At 49.1% G+C, this 23,465-nt stretch overlaps 2 protein-coding genes across 2 annotated transcripts; both read left to right on the top strand.

Moving 5' to 3' along the window:
- Positions 1-1,151: 1,151 nt before the first annotated feature.
- On the top strand, positions 1,152-6,616 carry LOC149278755 (protein disulfide-isomerase-like). The gene is made up of 11 exons (XM_089501823.1): positions 1,152-1,290; positions 2,854-3,060; positions 3,232-3,365; positions 4,019-4,156; positions 4,806-4,910; positions 5,030-5,155; positions 5,241-5,441; positions 5,525-5,645; positions 5,737-5,918; positions 6,013-6,096; positions 6,533-6,616. Exons 1-11 carry the CDS (start codon positions 1,152-1,154, stop codon positions 6,614-6,616), a joined length of 1,521 nt encoding a protein of 506 aa, XP_089357949.1.
- Positions 6,617-8,674: 2,058 nt separating this feature from the next.
- LOC149278754 (protein phosphatase 1 regulatory subunit 27-like) lies at positions 8,675-12,628 on the top strand. Its single transcript, XM_089501822.1, has 3 exons — positions 8,675-8,843; positions 10,045-10,195; positions 12,493-12,628. The coding sequence occupies exons 1-3, from the start codon at positions 8,675-8,677 to the stop codon at positions 12,626-12,628; spliced, it is 456 nt and encodes a 151-aa protein (XP_089357948.1).
- The last annotated feature ends 10,837 nt before the right edge of the window (positions 12,629-23,465 follow it).

Below are 23,465 nucleotides of genomic sequence, written 5' to 3'. Positions count from 1 at the left end.
GCTGGTGGCACTGGGAGCTGTGTGGTTCTGTTGCTGGTGGCACTGGGAGATGTGTGGTTCTGTTGCTGGTGGCACTGGGAGCTGTGTGGTTCTGTTACTGGTGGCACTGGGAGCTGTGTGGTTCTGTTACTGGGGGCACTGGGAGATGTGTGGTTCTGTTGCTGGTGGCACTGGGAGCTGTGTGGTTCTGTTACTGGTGGCACTGGGAGCTGTGTGGTTCTGTTACTGGGGGCACTGGGAGCTGTGTGGTTCTGTTGCTGGTGGCACTGGGAGATGTGTGGTTCTGTTGCTGGTGGCACTGGGAGCTGTGTGGTTCTGTTACTGGGGGCACTGGGAGCTGTGTGGTTCTGTTACTGGGGGCACTGGGAGCTGTGTGGTTCTGTTGCTGGTTGCACTGGGAGCTGTGTGGTTCTGTTGCTGGTGGCACTGGGAGATGTGTGGTTCTGTTGCTGGTGGCACTGGGAGCTGTGTGGTTCTGTTACTGGGGGCACTGGGAGCTGTGTGGTTCTGTTACTGGGGGCACTGGGAGCTGTGTGGTTCCGTTGCTGGTTGCACTGGGAGCTGTGTGGTTCTGTTACTGGTTGCACTGGGAGCTGTGTGGTTCTGTTACTGGGGGCACTGGGAGCTGTGTGGTTCTGTTACTGGGGGCACTGGGAGCTGTGTGGTTCTGTTGCTGGTGGTACTGGGAGATGTGTGGTTCTGTTACTGGTGGTACTGGGAGATGTGTGGTTCTGTTACTGGGGGCACTGGGAGATGTGTGGTTCTGTTACTGGTGGTACTGGGAGATGTGTGGTTCTGTTACTGGGAGCTCTGGTTCTGTATAAGGCCTGGGGTGCTCTGCGGTTCTTTTTATACGAGGAGTGGCGGGGGTAACTCTCTCGCTCCCAGTCGCCCGTCACGCCCCTGGTGGGACCCCAACTCCCCCCACCCCTTTGGTAATCTCTGCGGTTTTGGACTGTCATAGCCGAGTGACAGCCCTCTGCCCAATAAGGGGCCTCTCTGCGCCACTTTTCTGGTCACGTGGGAGGGGGCAGGCCCCGGAAGCAGCGCGCGGCCCAGTCAGAAGTCACCACGAGCCGCTGGGTCGCTGATATAAGGCGCATGCGCGTAGGGCGGCCTCACAGCGCCACGTCCCGTACACCGGATCCGTCATGTTGCGCCTAGTGCTCGCTCTCTGCCTGTTCAGCCTGATCCGGGCCGCTATCCCGGAGGAGAACGATGTGCTGGTGCTGAAGAAGGACACCTTCGATGAGGCGCTGAAGGAACACAAGTACCTGTTGGTGGAGTTCTGTGAGTGACACTGCGGCGACCCCTATAGGGCCTGGGCGGGACTCGGGGGGGACTGGGCCTCATAATCTAATTCCAGTGACTCCAAAGTACCAGGGTAGCGCCGGTTGGGCCTCCGCAGTGCTCCGCGCTACAATTTGATCTACAAGTGTCCTGGCCAGTCAGCGATGGCGCTAGAATCTACCGGCCAATCGTCGCGCGGGGGAGGCGGGACTCAGCGGAGCGGGTGGTGGTTGCAAGTTTGGTTGACGTGTACTTACTAAGTAGACATGTCACCCCTGGGGGTGTGAAGGGGGGCAGCTGTACAATGACTGCCCTTGGTTAACTTAATGGCAGAGGGTATTGGTGGGGCTATAACCCCCCCTTTTTTTAAACCAGAAATTGCATATCGCTCAATGAGTTAATGCCAGCTTGTGGTGGACGAAGTACCCTGAAGAGGGCAAAATCTGACGTCACTAAGGATTCATGGCAGCTATTGGTGAATTATGCCCCCTAAATAGGCAGGTATGAGATGGGAATCTCATTATTTGTTTTACATAGCACCGTCCCATTCTGTAGTGCAGCACAGTGGGTGTTACTAAAGATGGCTCCACCAATGTTTAAGAGCCTTTGTGATTCTGCAAGTAACATTGGCCTTTGTGGAGAGTTAGTAAAGTTACAGCATTGGCTGTGAGGGGTTTAACGAGTACCCCGGAGGGGGGGGTTATTACTACGTCCTGTAAATGACGGGCAGACTTCTGCGTTCCTGGTGTTCCTGCTTTGCGTGGTTTTCCTATGGAGTATCAATGCAACTTTGAGAACTTTGTATCAAACTCCCTTAGTAAAGGATTGACTTCCTGAGATCACTTCTACTACCCCTCCTAAACTTTGCCCCTGATGTGTAGACGTGACTCGCCGTAGACATCTGGTCTGCATACCATGTTGGTGTGTATAAGGGGTAGAAGACCAAGACCTGCGTGTACGTGCACGGATCATTGACCTCTAGCACTTTTCAGCAGCTACGGGGGACTTGTATTTGGGGGGGGGGTGGCTGTAACAGAATCCTTTAAATGTAATATATATATATATATATATTTATTACATCACACCCATTGTACAGCGCTGCAGAATATGGCGCTACATAAAACAAGTAACAGACCCTAACGCTGCTTGTAATTGAATACATAATTGCAAGCTCTTATGAAGCTAGTGGAGGAAGAAAGTTTATGTTGAAATACTTCTTGGAAACAAAGCAAGAAAAAATTCTTCTGAATGCAGAAGAAAGTTGTCAATTTCCGCTGGCTTCTGTGCAAACCCCTGGCTACACGAGAAATCTATGTGATCGCGGCCGTCTGCAACGAGCTTTACTGATCTAGTTTTAAACATAGTTTGAATTAGTTCGGATCCGATTTGTCCGGGTCCCGCCCGCGCCGACGGCATTGGATCGGCTATGTAGAGAATATTCCTACGTGTGATCGCGTGAGCCTCAAGCTGGCGGCGGGAAGGGCCAAGAATCGTTGGCGATGCTGTTCTAGGCTTGCTAGCTAAATTCGGTTGCGGTGAACTTCTTGTGCGTTCCGTTTTCAGATGCTCCATGGTGCGGTCACTGCAAGGCATTGGCACCGGAATACGAGAAGGCTGCCGGGATACTGAAAGGAGAAGGTTCCGAGATCAAATTGGCCAAGGTAGATGCCACAGAGGAGTCTGAGCTGGCACAGCAGTTTGGTGTTAGAGGCTACCCAACAATCAAGTTCTTCAAGAATGGCGACAGGACTTCCCCCAAGGAATATTCAGGTAATTGCTTACCCGTGCGCCAGAGTGGGCTTACAAGAGGCTAGTAGCGGTATGGGGGGCTGTTCTAATGGCTGGCTAATGTTGACCTGACTGGTTGCGCCCGGCAGACGGGTCTTGTGGCGGTCCCTGTTTTGTACGGCGTTGTGTAATGGTAATCTGGTTCTCACACAGCTGGCAGGGAGGCAGCCGACATCGTGAACTGGCTGAAGAAACGGACAGGTCCAGCCGCCGCAACTTTGAGCGATGAAGCCGCTGTGGCAGCCCTTGTGGAGGCCAACGAAGTTGCAGTGATTGGGTTCTTTAAGGTGCGGCGCAAAAGAAAAAGGTCTTTGTGTGTCTGATGCTGCAGCCCACCCGAAATGCTGTAGCTTTTACGGTATAGATCCTCCCCAATGGACTATTAAGCCATTCATATTGTCAGTTACAGTAACTCCACATCCCAATATCATTTAAGGTCATTGAGGTAAGGTTGGCATTTAGACCTCTGTCGTGCTGCGATAAACTGCAAGAGAGGGTAGATGCATAAAGTCCCGATCTGGACATGGCTGCGTAGTACAGGCTTATTTTAGGATAACTTGGGCATTATGGATCTGTTTGACTTTGCCCCATTGAACTTGATATCATAGGAACATGTCTGCTGGAGCAGATGGATAACAGGACTTTGTTCTGATATCTACCACTAGGTAGACACCGCAGATATGTTAAACTGCCCCACCCTGACGGCAGCAAGCGAGCCTGTCGTACAAACCTCTGTGCCGTCGGCATTGGTAGTGAAAAGGCCAGGGGTGTGTTAACGTCTCTCACCAAATACAGATTCTGATCAATCTCTGGGCAGATGAATACATGTAGTTCTGTTGATTCCTTGGTTATAAACTATTTAACACAGGTTGTCTAGATCTAGCTTTATTGAGCAGAGGGCCTGACTTGTCTGTTTCCCCATCGCTTTACGGTTTCTCAGGATACAGAGTCCGACCTGGCGAAAGCTTTCCTGCAAGCGGCCGAGGCAGTGGACGACGTTCCGTTCGGGATAACCTCCAACGAAGCTGCTTTCTCTAAATATGAAGTCGAGAAGGACAGCGTTGTCCTCTTCAAAAAGGTAAGGTTCTCGCAGGATCCGAGACACTTCTTCATTGGTGGGGGCGGCAAACCAAGGTTTCTGAAACCCACCTGGTTGTCTTAACGCGGCACTTTATCCCTACGTGGTGGACGTGCTTTGCTCTGCGTTATGAATGCGCGCAGATTTGGCTTTGATTCATCCGCTGCATATGCAAAAGCATGAATTCTCGGTGGCTCTGGTCTTCTGACATGTTATGCTTAACACTCTGTCCTGGGCTGTCGACCTTCATTCCTGGCCAAGGGGGGGGGTTGGGTTCTCAGAAATGGCAGTTGGAAAGTTTCTCTGATGAAGCTGGTCTTGGCACCGGTTCTGAAGTCTTGTGCATCTGCCCCGTTTGTCAGTGTATTTATGTGCTGCTGGCGTGTGCCTCCTCCGGTCACACCTCTGTTACAACATGTCCCAAGTTTACTTCACTGCCGCTGCTCACTGGCCGTCGAGGCTCCTTCTGGATCTGTTGATGCCCACCTGTGACTCGAGGGGCAGATGTTTCTTGTGCGCATGACTGGACCGCGTGGCAGTAATCCGTCACAACTTGTGTAGCATATACAAGACTTTCCATGCATCGTTCCTGTACTGGCTTAAGTGTTTGTCGGTTTGAGATCATGTTCCCTTTTTATTGCTCCTCCAGTTTGATGAAGGCCGAAACAACTTTGAAGGCGAGGCCACAAAAGATGAGATCTTGAGCTTCATAAATGCCAACCAGCTGCCTCTTGTTATAGAATTTACTGAGCAGGTGAGCGAGTTGTATCTTTTGTCTTGTCTTGTCTTGGGGGGGGGGGGGGGCGGCGGGGGTTCTTTCTGTTCCCTTTTCTATCCTTGCAATGTCGTCTCATGTTCTTTTGTGTTCCACAGACTGCACCAAAGATCTTTGGTGGAGAAATCAAGACTCATATCTTATTCTTCCTGCCAAAAAGTGCCTCTGACTACCAAGACAAGCTGGACAACTTCAAGAAAGCTGCTGCGAGCTTCAAGGGGAAGGTGAAGCGACCGCTCTCTTCTATGTACGAGTATTTGTTGTTCTCCTGGGATCTGCGCAGTTAATGATATCCATATTTCCCCGTAGATCCTCTTTATCTTCATCGATAGCGAGCACACAGACAACCAGCGTATCCTTGAGTTCTTTGGTTTGAAGAAGGAAGAATGTCCAGCTGTTCGTCTCATTACTCTGGAAGAAGAGATGACCAAGTACAAGCCAGAGTCCGATGACCTTTCTGCCGAGAAGATCAAGGAGTTCTGCGACCTCTTCTTGCAGGGCAAGGTCAAGGTGAGTTGCACTCTACAATTGTTCATAATCTAACGTGAGATTTGTAGCTTGGGTCACCTTGTAAGCGCTCTTGTTATGTTTAGCCTCATCTTATGAGCCAAGATGTACCTGAGGACTGGGACAAGAACCCCGTGAAAATACTGGTGGGAAAGAACTTTGAAGAAGTGGCCTTTGATGAGTCGAAAAATGTATTTGTGGAATTCTGTAAGTGTTTTTTCCCTCCCCTCTCAACCTCTTTAAATGAAAAGCTGAATTTGATCTTTAACGGAACTTAACATTTTTCGTCTACATCTAGATGCACCGTGGTGTGGTCACTGCAAGCAGCTGGCACCAATCTGGGACCAATTAGGGGAGAAGTTCAAGGACAATGAAAACATCGTTATCGCAAAGATGGACTCGACAGTCAATGAGATTGAAGCTGTGAAAATCCACAGCTTCCCCACATTAAAATTCTTCCCTGCAGGAGCAGAGAAAAAAGTATGTACGCGGTGTCGCCTCTCCTACCAAGTCATGTGTGTGAGACGGTTCTCCTTACACACGTGCTCACAACTCTCAATGCATTCACTTCCAGGTAGTAGATTATAACGGGGAGAGGACGCTGGACGGATTTACAAAGTTCCTGGAAAGCGGGGGCCAGGATGGAGCTGCCGATGAAGTGAGTATTGATGTCACATGGTGTAAAAGTGTTTCCTAGCCGAAGAATCCCAGAGCAAAGCCTTGCGACATGTTTGTTACTTCAAACAGACATCTGTTGGCTACTATGTCTGCCGATGCTAAATCTCGCCCACCGAGCCATCCAGCGGTGGTTCTCAAAGGCTTCTGTATTAAGTCATTACGATGCAAGTTGAGTACATGGTCCAGGCACTGGATCACTCTTCTGACTTTACACCGGAATCTGTCCATTCATTGATAACTCGCTGCTCTAGTATTACCCCATCAGTCCAAACAGCACTTAATTTGTCTTGGCATGAAGTTGGCTACACAACAGGCATGACATTGGATACTGTTGGTGATAGTAAGGTATCGGCCCTCTTGGTAGTTACCTTAAATACCATAACCTCTAACTTTTTTTTTTCCCCCCCTTTATATAGGACCTTGAAGATTTGGAAGATGCAGAGGAACCAGAGTTGGAGGATGATGATGATGATGACCAACCAAAGAAAGACGAGTTATAATTTCTAGCCGTGGAAGTCACCAGCTAGAGGACACTAAGAGGGTGGAGGCGACGTTCTGTGACATCAGAGCTCTGAAAATCCAGGGAAATTTTAGTTTTGTCAAACTGTATATGTATTTCTTTTTATTTTATTGTAGGGTCTTTTGTGGTAAAGGGAGCTGAGACTTGTAAGGTTTTTTGTTTTTTTTCCTCACTGTGATGCAGTTGTTTTTTTTTATATACTTGTGTAAATTTTGGCACTTGTGGCTTTCTGTATTTTTTATTTTTGTCTTGATGATGGGACAGAATCCCTCCCATGGCTGGTGACAGAATTAAAGGGCTTTTACCCTCCCGCCGCCACTGTAGCTTGCTCCCTGGGCCTCCCTTTTTCCGCTGTAGGTTAGTCCTGCCGCGCATGTTAAAGCCCCAGTCACTCTCCTATGCCAGGTGCCCCCGTGCTCCGTGCAGAATTCAGTATTCGGTGCAGTTGGGAGGGTAGGGAGACCCTCGCTGTCTAACACTACTCAAAACTCTCCTCCTGCAGTGTTCAGGCCCTGACGAACACCTCCGCAGTCCTGACTTTGTATAAATTAGTCTGTTCTTGTCCTGTCCGGAAGGGCCCACGATTTGAGAAAGCAACTAATGACACTTGTGGTTTTTTTTTTTTTGGTCTGTGACAGTGTGATCAGAAGCAGTCTGATTCTGGAAGCATTCCCCCCTACCTAAGATGGAACGTGAATTGTTGGCCAAATTAAAAAAAAAAAATAATTTTAATAAATAAAACAAATTTGTCCATTTTTGTATTGTACGTGTAGCTACTGGGAGTGACGCTGGGGGTTCTTGTGCATGCGGCTTAACAAATGTTATAAATCCTGGGAAAGCGCTAAACGGGCTGATGTTCCAGAAAGTTGTCGAGGTGTGACCTTCTTATACCTCTAATAACTGCTGCTGGAGGACTAGAGCCTGGCTTTAATCCTACGGCGATGTCGGAAGGGAAATTAGATTAATTTCTTCTTTCTCTTCTACCTCCTGTAATTAGAGGATACCTTTTTGTAAATCCTCTGCTGTGGGCTGTTGCGATGGGGCTGCTTAACTCAAGAGGGGCTTTATCTGTATGGCAGGGTCCATCGTGGAAGAAGAGTATTTGATGCAGTCGGCCCTTCTATCTCCTGCGGTGCACTCCGGCTCGCACCGCGCCGATGCTTTTATAATATTGGGTAAAACGCCCCGAGCCGCATCCTACTTGGGCTATTCATATAAGTCTGGTGTGATGGGTCTGCGCACAGGGGCGGTAGGACGCCATGAAGACCCTTGAGCGGATTCTGACTTTATACTCCTTGCTGACTCCTCCCAAAGCATTAGCTTAACCAATCAAATTCCTTAAAAAAAAACAACTGGTTGCAAAGGGAATAAAAAAAATGTTCTCAAGTCCTATACCCTTCTCTCCATCCAATGCCATGTCTAACTCTTTGGGTGGTCTGGAGTCTGGCAGTGTTACCCCTCCAGCCCCGCTCTAGACCTCATCCGCCGCTTCTACTCTTAGTATCGTAGACATGCGGCTTCTCGGGCGACTCGCGATGCTGATCGCTTGGCAGCTCCGGTCTTCTGGCGAATGCCCCCCCCTCCCCTTGCCCTGCTGCTACGTTTTGGTTCTTGCTGTTGTGACCCTGAGAAGCTCGGAGCAGCTGCTCGCCTAATCAGTTGACCCGGTAAGATGAGCCTCGGTGGAGCTGCAGTGGGCGTCTGCTTTGCCCCGTTGCCTTGCAGCGCGATGAGATGAGTCCCTTAAATAGACGGCAAGGCAGGGCTATAAAAGGTTTTTTTTCGGACTCTGCCTTCGGTGGGAGCTGCGTTTTCAGATCGCCGACCGGTGACCCGCGACATGCTGAACCCGGACTTGGGGCTTTAAAACCCAAACAAAAAAAAAACCAAAAAACTTTTAGGTTTTGTTTTTTTTTTGGAACGACCACATTTCGTGGGAAGGGGGGAGACCCGTACGATTCTGTGCCGGCGGATATCGTTACCTACAGAGCTGGCGCTAAGTTCCCAGTCCGCCGCCCCTGATCACGGCATCCTCAGAATGCGGTATTACCCCACGCACCGCACTTCACGCGGCCTGCGATCCGCGCGGACCGTGCGCTTCCCTAACGACATACTCTTCTTGGATCACATTCGACAGGGTGACCTGGAACAAGTCGGGAGATTTATCCGGGCGAGGAAAGTGACGATCGACACCATTTACTTATCAGGTGAGGAGGCCCCCCCCCCCAAAAAAAGTTGGTAAATTCTCCATGTCTAGCGATTTTATCTAATTTTTTTTTTTTTTTTAAATCTAAATCTGAAATAATTTGGTCTGATTATCGGTGGGGGGGGGCATGTTTGGATTCATTTGCATAATGAAGCTGCAGCTTGGATGTTAACCATATTAACGGAGAATTAATAGTACTGAACGCTCATTGGTTCCGGATTAATCGGAAATCCTACACGATGTCCCGAAAGGATTAAACGACGATTGGCGCTCGATAAAAAATATTTTAAGAATTTAAATTTCTTTTGTGCTGGCGGTTCGAGGATTAATGTTAATTACCGTTTATAATGAAGCTGAATCCGGTGTTTATTAGGATTATTATAGGTTTTTTTTGGGTGTGATGTCACATTGCGTTATTAGCATGCTGGGGCTGGGGCTGGGGCGTAGTGGACTCAATGCATGGATGGCTTCCAAGGTTTGAAAACTCAGGTGCGTAGATCGAGAAGACGCGTAATAGCACAAGAATGATCCCGTCAGCAGCCTTAATAGATCACCTACATGATGAGATATAGGAACAGCCTCCCAGCAGAGGTGGTAGAGGGTAATACAGTGAGGGGATTTAAACATGCATGGGATAGACATACGGCTCCTGAATCTAAGACGAGACCAACGACTGATTAAGGTTTGAGTCGTTACAGCAAGAGAAAGGGGCGACTAGACGGGGGCCGAATGGGGCCGATCTGCCGGCAGGTTCTATTTTTATATACCCTGTAAATTATTATATAAATTACGGGACCACCTTAAGAAAAAAGAATATTTAATCTGCCGCAAAAAATAATCAAAATCAGCATTAAACTCCAAAAAAATTTAGATTGCTTAAGTTTTAGCAATGCGCACAATAATAAATCTGGGGGAGAAGCTGCAGCTCCAGAGCTGAAGCAGATTGTCTGCCTCGCTTCCTATTGGGTCAAAGAACAGTCAAAGAAACATTTTTTTTTTACGGGATAAAAACACGTCTTTCAGGCTTATGGCCGAAGGGCTCAGTTTCCTATTGGCCGCTGTGATGTTGAAGCCACCCAAGTAGCCAATAGGAAATCCTAGGTCCCAGATGGGTATTTGTATAAATCTATGTATAAATCTATGAGATTATTGTCCTAGAGGTGGAGCAGACCCACTGATAAGCCCTTTCACATCTCGCCCAGGTATGGCCGCCCTGCACGAGGCGGTGCTTTCCGGGAACCTGGATTGTGTAAAGTTACTGGTGAAATACGGAGCGGATATTGAGCAGCGGGATGAGAATGGTTGGACCCCTCTGCACATGGCCTGCAGCGATGGGCATCCGCACATTGCCAGGTGAGGACCTCAACATTTCGTACTGTCGGGACACAGGGACCTATGCGTGTACACGTTACTAACAATGTTCCACCTTACATCGTCACTCTACTCCCAATGGGCCAACCGTCCCTTCCCAGAGTCCCACTTATTCCACCAGTGTGTTCTCTTCGCATGTCCTCATCTGATTTCCTTCGACCCCACCAGACATACATGGGTGATTCACGATCAATCCACCAGATATTATGGCTTGACTGCCATGGTGGACCTCTTGGTGGAGCCAAAGTCAACCACCTAACCACTGAATCCCATACCCTTAAAATGACTTATTTGGGATCTGTTTTTGGATGCCCTGCATGGGCTCCGCATTTTTCCTCAACTCGTTCCTGGTCCATCACGAATTTAGAGGTGTCTTCTTAGACCCAACAATGTTAGATCATGGACCTAATGACTTTAAGCTCTTAAGGACCAGGGACCTTCTCAAACGTTCCTACTATAGACACTATGTAAATACACATGCGCTCTACAGAAGGCGGACGTTGGTCTGAAAGCCCTTCTCTATGGTGGGGCCAAAGACCTCCTGCTAGCTAATAACATGTACGGAGCTAGTCTGTTCCTTGGTATAATCTTAGCATTCAGTTGCTGGTGGGGGGTAGGGAATGGGCCTGACATGTTTCAGACACGGTCACCAGTGATCCTACAGCCAGCCCTCTCGGTAAAATGAGAAGCTTCTCTCCCCCTTGGCTTCCTTCTCGGATTTTCAGGGAAGGCATTCGGGCTAATGTTATAAGTGGCAATTATGTCGCATGCCTGCTGTGTGCAGAGATACAAAGTTTAAGACTTGAAGGCCTGACCTTCATCTGCCTTTAAGAGCGATAACGAAGAAGACGCTGGTGGTACAATTCATACCTTCTGAGACACGTGAAGATGCGTCACGGTCAGAGGATTGCCAGGTTATGATGTCATGGAGAGTCGGGCAAACTAATGTCACTCACCGAACGAGGCTGGAAAAAAGATTTTAATGAATATTTTAATGAATCGGCAGTAAATTAACCCGTTAAAAGGAGTTATGGAAAGCGAGGACCAGAAGCCGTATGACTTAATCGTACGGCGGAGATTTGAACAACGAATTCTTTTCGGGAGAAGAAGAGACTTATTTGTCAGATGATTCAGTGATTATGGTTGGGAATGGGATGATGCACAGCGATTCGCACCGCAGGTAGCCTCTGACGTGTACATTGGAAAAATGTCACCGGGATAAAGGTCACCGCGATACGCCACATGGCAGATAACGAGTATAACCCGCGCTGCGTGCGCGTGTGTGATGTGTAAGTCATTTGGTGTATACTAGGTCTCGTTGTGCGCGTCGAGACAATAGGAGCTTTGTCAGTCTACATTTCCTATATGTGTCTGAGATATAGAAATGTGACTCTTATTTAGGGGGTGTGGCTGGAGGCGTGGCTTCATTTTGCAACCTATTTATTGCTATTTAACACCAAAACGTTAAAAAAGAAGAGTAATGTTTTATGTACACGGTTTAATTTATAAAGCCATTTCTTGCTGTTTTTATACACATAACCCTTGAGACCCTCATACCCAGCAAACATTCTGAGCGCCTACAAAATAGGGGCATCAGGGGAGGAAAGAGGGGCATCGGAAGAAAGAGGGGCATCAGAGGAGGAAAGAGGAGAAAAGGGGGCATCAGGGGAGGAAGGAGGGGCATTAGAGGAGGAAAGAGGGGCATAGGAAGAAGAAAGAGGGGGCATCGGAAGAAGAAAGAGGGGGCATCAGGGAAGGAAAGAGGGGTATCAGAGGAGGAAAAACGGGAACATGAATTTGGGCCCTAAGGACACCCATGGGTTTTTATAAATTTTAATTGAAATGGAGACTTTTCATGTTGCAAATAAGCTTTTTGGAGCGGGTTCAGATTGTATCGCGCAGGCGGCAGATACTCCGCAACCCCCCACAACTTTTCGATTAAGTAATAAAAAGATCCAGCTCCAAAGTCAAAGTCCGTTTCCTAACAAACCGGTCGCTGACCGCTTACCGGCATACCCTGGAGCTTCCAGAATCACCCGTCCGCGAGTGCCTTCAACCTATTAACCCTTTAATTATTATTTCGAATTATTATTATTTTATCGAACCCCTACCCTTATGGCTTTGAGTGACCTTTTCTCCCCCCCCCCCCTATTTTGCCGTTTTTAAACATTTGGAGTCCTGTGTTATTTATTTGAATAATAAGTACTATTCTTGGCATCCTTTTTTTTTGTTTTTTTCTGCGTTTCTAGAATCTTAATGGGGTTCCTCTCTTTTCTCAGGTACCTCCTGGCCCTCGGGGCCCGAAAGGACGTCATAAACAGCGACGGGGAAACGCCGAGCGAGCTGGTAGACTCGGACTGCGAGGAGCTCGTACAGATGTTCAGGCCAAAGGATGTCAAAACGGCAACTGAATGACCCCCCCCCCCCCGATCGGCAGCCGGCAGGGGGTATTCTTTTTTTTTAATCTGCTGCCCCCTAGTGGTTGGGGACTTAATGGTGGACCGCAGAAAATTCTTCTGAATCTCTTCCACTCATTCATTCTCCGTGATCAGCCAAGATCATCTACAATACGCCGTAAAAAGAAATTCTGTCTCGCTTTAAAAAAAAAATAATAATCAAGAAATCGTCATATGGGGTATCGGGGTGGGGGGGTCCGGAAATACATACCCCCAGCGTGGGGTTACCCGAGGACAATCTGTACCCCGTTACCGGAAGACTGACTCGCCATGAACTCCCACAGGATACAATGTATGTCTGCACGCGGAAAGCCCAGAGATGTACATATTTTTATTTATATTGTCTGAGAATTAACCCCATCGACCCAAATTAAAGGAACGGCTTTTGCGTTGTTACGAGTACGTCCACCCCGTCCATCATTGGTCTGAAGCCAATATAATACTATTTACAGGTCACAGTGATATGTACTATGTAATATGAACCCCCCCCCCCTCCCCATGTGTGTATCACGGGAGAAGCCGTCATAACCTCTATTCCCAGAATCCGCATGTTTATTCCTCCCCATAAATTCTCTTCCAGATTATTAAACACCTACACAAACTATAGGTAGTTAAAAAACAAAAATGAACTTATTAGTTATTCTAAAAGCTGTCAAGCAGGTAGGATAAGCTAAGCCCTGGGTAAGCCTGGATTCACTCAGGCGCCAGCATTATGAGTTTTACTTCACTGAGAGGGTGGTGGATAAACAGAGCAGCCTCCCAGCAGACGTGGTAGAGGCTAAGACAGCGGGGGAATTTAAACATGCATGGGATAGGCATACGGCTCCTGAATCTAAGACGAGACCGATGACTGATTAAGGTTTGAGTCTTTACAGCATGAGAAACGGGCGACTAGACGGGGGGCCGGATGGGGCCGATCTGCCGGCAAATTCATTACATGTACCTTTAAAACACAGGCTACATGCTTGGTGCACCATTGATCCACACGCTTTTATTGTTGAAGCACAACACACACGCACACACACGCACACACACTACTACTCGGCTGAGGCTGAGCGCATCCGGATTTTTTTTAATAGTATTGTATTTTTAAGCAAACCGTCGGATGTTTATTCTCGCCCTCGCCAATATTACCAGAAAAACTACTGAAGAGGTCAAAAACGTTCTATGCTATATTTTTGTAAGTGAAGGTGATTTATTTTACTGATTTCACAACCAGCTTATTTTTTATTGGCTGAAAGAAAAAAATACATTAAACTGGTTTTGTTTCCAACTCAAGTCGTGTTACTAAAACATCGGGTTACGTATCAGGTGCAGTCCCGGCGGTAGGGATATTCAGGGGTTGCTATGGTGACAGCCTCCTAAAATTCAGCTCTTCAGGTATTGTGCGGTCTGATTTCCTGCAATATACACACTAATATTATATGTATATATATTTATATAAGATAAACATATATACAGGCCTATATATGCAATATACACAAATATATATGATCCTATTGAATTCAGACCCCCTATACGGTCACCGTGTATGTGCCCCTGCCAGACCCCCATACAGTCCCTGTGTACCTGTCCCCTGCCAGACCCCCATACGGCCCCTGTGTATCTGCCCCTGCCAGACCCCCATACGGCCCCTGTGTATCTGCCCCTGCCAGACTCCCATACGACCCCAGTGTACCTGCCCCTGCCAGACCTCCATACGGCCCCTGTGCACCTGCCCCCCTGGCAGACCCCCATATGGCCCCCGTGTATCTGCCCCGCTGGCAGACCCTTCACATTCACTACGTTTCCAGGCTCACGTAGCCCTCGCGCCAGCAGCTTCCTGTCAGGCACGCGCATCAGGTGCACGTTCGCGCGCCTCCTTGTGTCGTCGTTTCCGCTCCGGGCCTGCCAGCTGGGAAGCCTGGGCAACCAGCAGATCGGTGAGTAACCGGAAACAACGCAACAGACAAGGGGACGCGGAGCTCAAGTTATACACCGGGGTAAGGCGGGGGAGCGGGAGCGAGCTGACCGAGCAGGGACCCCCAGGGCAGCCTTCCGGGGCTCTTTGTTTTGGTTTAACCCCCTCCCCGTCTGTGTGACAGTTCAGGGGGCTGGGCCTTTGACACGGTAACACCTGCCGGGGCTTAGGGGCAGGTTCCGGGGCCGGTGAGTAATATGATCCTGGGTGTATATATATACTGTGTGTATTGTGTGCATATACTGTATGCTGTGGGTGATATGTTGCGTGGCTGGTAATACCGAGCATCATATGTTGTGCTTTATTCACTAAACCGTGTGTTTTTGCACCAATACAAAAACCTCTATGCCCGCCGTCCTGGTTCTGTGCGTTCTATTAAGTCATAGCGTCCCGCGGCGTACATCCTCCCCGTCACTCCACCTGTGCAGGGGGCTGGGTACTGTGTGGCCCCCTGTCAGGGTTATATCTCATCTACATGTTTTGTGGCCCCCCAGTCAGGGTTATATCTCATCGTTGTCTCTCTTACAGACCATCAGAACAGAACAGGCGGCTCCTACCGGCTCCGCGATGACCAGGTGACCGCGCTCTTCGGGGTACACGTGCGTTGGGTCACGGTTTTTGGGGTACCCTCTCTCACTCTCTCGTGTCTCCGCAGCTCCCCAGTGTCCCGCGTGGTTTACAACGGCAAGCGCCCCGCGAGCAACACGCGCTCTCCGAGCAGCAGCGAGATCTTCACGCCGGCCCACGAGGAGAACGTGCGCTTTATCTATGAAGGTGAGACTCGCGCGCGGGACCCCCGTCTCGGCGTCTGTTAGAGCGCAGCACTCCGCTCACTCTTTTGCCTTCCGTAGTGTGGCAGTGCGTGGAGAGGGACCTCCGGGGCCAGGCGTCCGGCATAGAAGAATACGTAGAGAAGAACCCAAACGCCATTCTGAAGTGTAAGTCATAGAAACACAGAGCCCACCGGCAGATCGGCCCTGTCCGGCCCCCCCGTCTAGTCCTGCTGTAAAGACTCGATCCTCTGTCTCATGTTTAATAGACATCCTTTGCATGCTTAAATTCGTATTATACTCTACCGCTTCTGCTGGGAGGCACTTCCACTTATCACAAAGATCGTGAGCTGTGAATGAGCTCATTCATGCGCCTGTATTGATGACAAAGTGTGTGAATTCTTAGACCGTCTAAAGCCTCCTTCTGTTCCTCCGCAGCCTTCAAACCCATCGACCTGAACGACTTAAAGAGGAGAAACTCACAAGACCCCAAAAAGTCTTAACGGGACGCCGCGGACGCGCAGTCTTACAGTTTGGACGCACTTTCATGTTCTTATATATTTTTTTGGGGGGGGGGTCTTCATTGGTAACATAAAGGGGCGGCTCTGAGACTGTACTGTGAGGAATGGGCCCCTTACTCCCCTCGGACCCCCTGCGGCCCGTGCGTCCTTCACCCACAAACTGACTGATTCCAGGAAACATTGCCCCTCCCCCCTTTTTTTTTCCCATTGTTTTTTTTTTTTTTCTTTTTTCCTCCTCGTTTTAAACAAGAATGTGGACGTGGCGGCCGGCTGTGGAACGATGTTCTGCCGCTCGCGGCCGCCGCGTAGAACGTTTTGACTGGCTATTAAACTGATTATAACTTTAAAGTCCCCCGTGATTGTACCTCTGCTGTAAAAGATGGTGTGGGGGGGTGGGGTGTTTAGCGACGCAGAAGGGGGCAAATGCTATAGAAACGAGGAGCGGTGCGGAGAGCAGAGGGGTCCCGGGCACACCGGTTTAGAAGGAGCCGTTAGGTTGACGGCGTTACCGGTGACACATTCTGTTGCGTTGGATCTCCGGGGGGCCCGGGCCGTTATGATCGCAGCTGAGGGGGTCCGGCAGCCCCCCAGATGCTGTATCCACCCCGCGCTGATCCCGGGCCGCGCCGCTTAGTGGTTGATTTGGCACAATATCAGACTGATCTTAGTGGAAAAACACAACCCCCCCCCCCCCCGGGGGATATAATTACGGCGGGGAGGCTCGTTGGAAAGCCCCCGAGCTCCATCGGCGGGATATCATTGCGTTTCGTGTAACATTAACGGTTAGGATTAGTGGCAGCAAGTGATGAAAAGACCCCATAAGCTCACGCCACCCCGCCTCCTGGTCTGCATGGTCCGGTACTACAACTCCCATGACTCCTTTCCAGCCGTTCTTTTGTGTTTCGAGACGGCCGAATGTTTTGCTTCCGATAAGCGGGGGTCTGTAGCCACCACCCGGGGTAGTTAAGGGACCGGCATCAGATGCCTGCTTTATTTCAGCCTGACGCCTCCATGTGACCTTTCTGGGAGTCTTTGATTTATGGCCGTGTGCTCTCCTGACGATCGCCCGCTCGGGGTGAGATCACGGCTGCTTCATCTCCTCGGGTCCAGCCAGATAGACATATTGTGATAAACACACAAGCTGCACAGTCATCGCAGGGATTTGCAGCCTGAGGGAGGTGGTACATCCAGGGAATAAACCTAGAACCCGCCAGCAGATCGGCCCCATTCGGCCCCCGTCTAGTCGTCCGTTTCTCCTGCTGTAAAGACTGAAACCTTAATCAGTCGTCTGTCTCGTCTTAGATTCAGGAGCCGTATGTCTATCCCATGCGTGTTTAAATCCTCTTGCTGTATTACCCTCTACCACTTCTGCTGGGAGGCTGTTCCACTTATATACCATCCTCGGACCGTCTGCTTTGTTAGCGTGTTTGCTGATCTCCGCAGACCCGGCAGTGAAGCCGTTACTCCGGTGTATTATGGGATGTAGAATGCGCGTGTGCAGCGAGTGCGTCGGGGATACTTGAGGGTTGCGGTACTTTTCAGGACCTTCGTTCGATTGCAGAGAAGGGTGTGAAGTTATGGAAAACGTTGTACTGCGCTGCTGAGTATGTCGGTGCTATATAATCACTGCATTACCCCAGCAGGGGGCGACTGGAGAGGAGCGACGACTCCAAGGGCTCTAACCCTGCGCTCTAAATTAGGATTAGAGTGTTTTAGAGTAAATCTCGGGTAATTTAGAGCAGGTTTAGGATTAGAGTAACCGAGTATTTTTAGAGTCCTTGGAGTCGTCGCTCCTCTCCAGTCGCCCCCTGCTGGGGTAATGCAGTGATTATATAGCACCGACATACTCAGCAGTGCAGTACAACGTTTCCATAACTTCACGCCCTTCTCTGCAATCGAACGAAGGTCCTAAAAAGTACCGCAACCCTCAAGTATCCCCGACGCACTCGCTGCACACGCGCATTCTACACTCTAATCCGGGAATTACTCCAAAATACTCTAATCCGGGCATTACTCTCGATGGTCGAGGTGTCGGTTGAGTTGGCCGCCATGTTGAAGAATGGATCCAATTTAACAAAACCAACTGGACCGGCCGGCGGAGACTCCCGGAAGCAGAACCGTTCAGAGCGAGCGGGACCCCCTCCCACCCCAGAGTAACCGCAGCCAATCAGCCGGACCCACGAGATCTTCAACCAGACCATACTCAACTCGGCTCAACGCCAACTCAACCCGGCTCATCGCCAACTCAACCCGGCTCATCGCCAACTCAACTCAGTTCAACGCCAACTCAGCACGGCTCAACGCCAACTCAACCCGGCTCATCGCCAACTCAACTCAGTTCAACGCCAACTCAGCACGGCTCAACGCCAACTCAACTTGCTGCGAAGGCCCACGTTGGTGCTGCTGGGGGGGGGTTTGATTTAAGTCGACCACCCCCTGTGATGCGACTTGCAGCTCGACGTTTAGTGAGCAGTCCTGGCGACGTCTGCGTGCAGAGGGTCCCGGCGGTGTTGGACCGCGCACGCACAACTGCATTACCCGGGACGCTTTAATAAATGTACCACTGCGGTTTAGCAGGAATCCGAAGCCGTAACCAACATCCGCTGCGTCGCCCGTCCCCTGGGGGCCAAGTATGAGCGGGGGGGCACGTAAACGACCGAGCGCCGGCCGTCAGCAACATCGGCGGGGTCTCCGGTCTCAGAAATCCTGCTTAAAATGAAAACTTTCACAAAATGACGCCGCACATTTCTACCAAATCCCGATAGAAGTTGGCAGGTATGAACATTCAGTCTAAGTGATTTCTGGAATATGGCTGAGAGTGATATGAATTGTTTCAGTCGTTGGTCTCGTCTTAGATTTAGGAGCTATATGTCTATCCCATGCATGTTTAATCCCCTCACTGTATTACCCTCTACCACTTCTGCTGGGAGGCTGTTCCACTCATCCACCACCCTTTCAGTAAAGTAAACGATTCACATAATGAGCCCAGCGATGTCGTGCAGCAGCAGCAGCAGCGGAGGGTGTTCTGCGCATCGTGCTTTATTTGCCCAGCAGGGGGCAGGAGAGGCTCGCTGCGTCCCCCGCTGGAAGTGCTTCTCCCCGCGTGACTTTAAACTTGAACTTTTATCGATCAGAACTTCAGTGAATGTTTTCGCAGAAGATATGATTTCACCATCAGCGTCCATCTCCGGCCCCCGGGCGGCTCTACGGGCTGCGCATGCGCGTTATTTCTTATCCATTACGTATCCAAATATTTCCCCCCAATCGGGTATTTCTCCCTCACCCTGATGAAGATATCGGGAACTCTCCGGGGTTTGCCCCCCATCTCGGGGTGAAGGGGCAGATTCTGGGGGTCAGTCTGGATCTGACTCTTTGCTATTCTTCCCCCGCTGGGATCAGATATAAGACTCCCAGTTGGTGCTTTTGCCCCCCCAAATATGTTATGGTTCATCTCCCTGCTTGAATGCAGGTGACTCAAGTGTATCCCTAAATAATGGCAAGTCAAGGTTTCCAGGAGGGCCGGTGTTGGAGCCATTTGGGGGGGGGGTCACGTTTGGAGATTCATTACATAGAAACTTCACTGTTGCCATTTAAGGGTTAATACTTATCTTCAGCTCGTTTAGAAAGCTCCCAGGTGTGGCAATCAGCGGGGCAAAAACAGGGTGGATGGGTAATACCGGCATATCCTCAGGGGCCGCCGCAGACCCACATTCTACTTATTACGGGGGCCAATCGCTGCCTGTAATAACAAGCGAGACTGCAGCCCCTTCATCTGTAGCCCCCCCCCGACGGGCAGATAAGAGAAGTACCCCGGGGGGTGGTAATAATATCAGATGGGATGTAATAGGGATCTGAATCCGGATGTAATCATACCTCTGGAGTTGCCTTGTTTCATTTGGCCAGTCCCTCTTTGGCCCTTGTGCAATGTCTCTGAGTAGGGGAGCTGCAGCTTCTCCCTAAGGTAAGTGCCTGATTTTTTTTTACAGAATGCATTTTGTTTACCCTCACTGTATTACCCTCTACCACCTCTGCTGGGAGGCTGCTCCACTTATCTACCACCGTCTCAGTAAAGTAAACCTTGCTTCCATTTCATTGAAGCCTCTGACGCTCTGGTTTTATGTTGCGGTTATCTCTGTTGGTATAGCGGGGTTGGTCGCTCCGTCCGTTTCCACGAGCGATAAGATTCTAAATAAATGTCGAGATCTGGTTATTTTAATGAAAATAATATTTCTGCGTTACTAATCCCGCTGTCGGTCTCCCTGCGCCCCGCGCTTCTTCACTCGCGTTCCTCATTACCTGTTATTAGAAACTTCTCTGCCCTTACGTGTTTTTACCCTTTACATGTTGCATACCTCCCAACAGTCCTGGTTTTTGAGAGACAGTCCCGTTTTTTTGGGGTGTTCACTTATGCCTTTAAAGCGAACCGGGAGCAGGTACCGGGTGTGGGTACCGCAGAGCGGCGGCCGTTCTATTCTACGGGCCCCGGCACATGTATTCCCACCGACTGTGACATTTCGGCGCGCTGTATAAATATTTTGTTGCTCCGGCGTAGCCTCGCTTACCGGCTTCTGGGTTAAATAAACAAACCGTGGAAAGTGTTCTCTAAAGATAAAGCGAGCGAGGGAACAGCTAACGGGCGCTTCATCCGGATCGCTACGCTGTATCCCGAACCACACTCCGAGCACGTTATTAGAGTTTTAGTGCCAACACTCCCGTGTAATTCTGGCAGTCCAGCGCGGGTGACGTCTCGGGGAGTTTTTTCCAGCCAAGTCCTTGGACTTTGGTCACTATTTTGTATGTTGTCCCATGCCTGTGCCACGTGCGTCTCTCGGTGGGTCAGTGTTAGCGTGTGTGGTTGGATAGCGTGTGCGTGTATTGTGGATGTGTGTGTTACTGTATGGTGTTAGTATCGGTGTATATATCTGCATATAGTGTGAGTGTGTAGGAGAGTGTATTGTGGATTTGTGTGTTACTGTATGGTGTTAGTATCAGTGTGTGTATCTGCATGTAGTGTTAGTGTGTGTAGGTGAGTGTGGTGTGGATGCGTGTGTTACTGTATGGTGTTAGTATCAGTGTATATATCTGCATGTAGTGTTAGTGTGCGTAGTTGGATTGTGTGTGTGTATAGGACAGTGTGTTGTGGATGTTACTGTATGGTGTTAGTATCAGTGTGTATCTGCATGTAGTGTTAGTGTGTGTGTAGGAGAGTGTGGTGTGGATACGTGTGTTACTGTATGGTGTTAGTATCAGTGTGTGTATCTGCATGTAGTGTTAGAGTGTGTTGGTGTATGGGATTAATGTGCCTGTGTACGGTGTTGGCGTGTGTGTGTGATACTGTAACATGTTAGTGTTTATGAGCATATGATGTTAGCGTGTGTGCCTGTTACTGTATGGTGTTAGCGTGTGTAAGATTATGTTAGCTTATGGTGTTAGTATGAGTGTGTGTGTATGTGTACAGTGGTAGAATGAGTGGGTGTTAGAGTGAGTTTGTGTGTTAGGGGGGGCTTGAAAGAATACTGCACCCAGGCACCATTAACCCTGAGTTTATGGGGGGGGGGAATCTTAAGGCCGAGTGATGTGTGGACGTGGGAGGGGTATGGGGGCCAAGGCGTTAAGCCTGTACCGGGCCCCAAGATTTCTGATGGTGGCCCTGGCCAGCTTTTTAGTATGGGGGCCACATGCGTCTTCTGTCTCTGCTAAGTCTTATGAAATCATTAGAATTTATGGAATATGTGCTCAGGCTGCCTTTTTCTGCCATGTCCATTCATGACATAACCTCCCAACGTGGTAACGCTATCCAGCCCCCCCACCCTTCACCACCGCCTCGTTCCACTCCCCGTCCCGCACACAAACATTTCTGCCTTCTTCTTCTCTTTGTGCCGCCGGATGATCCGCAATTATTTAAAGAGCCGTTTTTAGACTGTTGTATTGTGCCGATTTGTAAATAGATTGCGAGCTTGGTGCTCCTGGTCTGTGGTCCCTTTTGTCTTTCCGTTTCTAAAGCGTGGTCTCCTTTTGTACGTGTTGTTTGGGTCTGACCCCTCCCGGAGGTGATCATTTTGTTTCTGGGATCAATGTATAGACTTTGCACCTGGAATTTACTGCACGTGGTCCTATAAAGAACTCGGAATGTAAACATTTTGTTTTCTATAGAACCCTTTACACCGCAAAACATGCCTTACAGGCAAACAACACTATTGTGTTCTAATGGTATGGTCCAGCTGGAACGATTATACTAATGTGTTGGCTATTTTGTCTTCTTGGGTTGCCTCCCGACCAGTAGAACTTTGACTCGTCTCCAAGATAAATTATTCAAGGATATCACTATTAAGTGGATACCAAAATGATTCATAACTGGTTTCATGGCTGAATTGGGTGGTCTCGCATGACATTACTTGGTCAGTAAAAGGTAATGTCTATCCCTAACCTGGGGTGTGAAGATGCAGCTTGACCTTCACCAAGTTCTCCAGGTTCTGAAGTCTTCTTCAGGCTTTTATAGAAAAGCACACAGCCTCTGACTCCACCCCTTTTTCCTTTTATGGAGTAGGCAGTGGAATATAAAAGATAGTGGAGGGACAACGCCGCGCCGGTCAAACGGAACTAATCGTCGACCTGGCATGACCTGTATGAAAATCGGCCCTAATTATAAGTAACAAGTTAAATTAATAATCTGTTTCTTTGGCATGTGACGCTATTCAGGTTAGGGTACAGTTCGGGAAGATTGCCCCATCCTTGTACAATGAGGGTGTCTCCGGTTGTGTGTCGGTTATTGGGGGTTTCTTGGTCGTAGCCAAGGTCCATAATGGAGGTTTCCTTTGGACAGGTGAGCATCTCTTAATCCGGCTGTTTGTGTAGTCATGCCCTTTTCACTGAATATAATCCTACGTTACCCTGACGATCTGGACAAGATAATAGTGAGTAATTATATTTACCTGACCAGAAAGTGCCTGGTGTAGCTCTAATTTACTTCAATTACACTCTTGTAACCAAGTGAGAGCTTTCTGGTGATGTCAGCAAGGCCCAAATATATACCAACCCTTTAATGTCTACTCTGAACATCGAGAGAGAGATAAGGGGGACGACTCGGACGACTACGCTTAACACTCTGAGAGCCAAAAGCCAAAGAAACCATGGCTTTAAAGGTCTGAAATTGGTAAAGGCCAGAGAAAAGACTAACATATTGAGGATGAAATGTTTGGACTATGGTGCTGCTGTTGGCCCTTTGATAACCACAATTTGCCCTCTGTTGTCGCTGTACAATCTAACTCTTTGGGCTGGTAATCGCTCATTAGTGCCCCTGGTGCTATCCGTTAGACACCCCTGATGCTTCAGGTGGTCTGGCGTGGGTTGAGAAGTCCAGGGCTGCATTACTTGGTGGTCAACAGGCATTTGAAGGTCCAGCTTTGGTGTATCAGTGGTTGAGCGCACAAGGACATGAACCTTATTTCAATGGTATCATAGATTGGGAAGACAACAGGGAGAGAATTTAAGGGGATGAGTATCAGAATTTAAGGGGATCATTCTTGTATTGGGCTCATCCATTGG

Source organism: Sceloporus occidentalis, unplaced genomic scaffold, assembly GCF_023333645.1.
Source record: "Sceloporus occidentalis isolate IW3139 unplaced genomic scaffold, rSceOcc1.0.p SCAF_182, whole genome shotgun sequence".
Lineage (NCBI taxonomy): Eukaryota > Metazoa > Chordata > Lepidosauria > Squamata > Phrynosomatidae > Sceloporus > Sceloporus occidentalis.
This window is presented reverse-complemented; position numbering and strand designations above follow the sequence as displayed.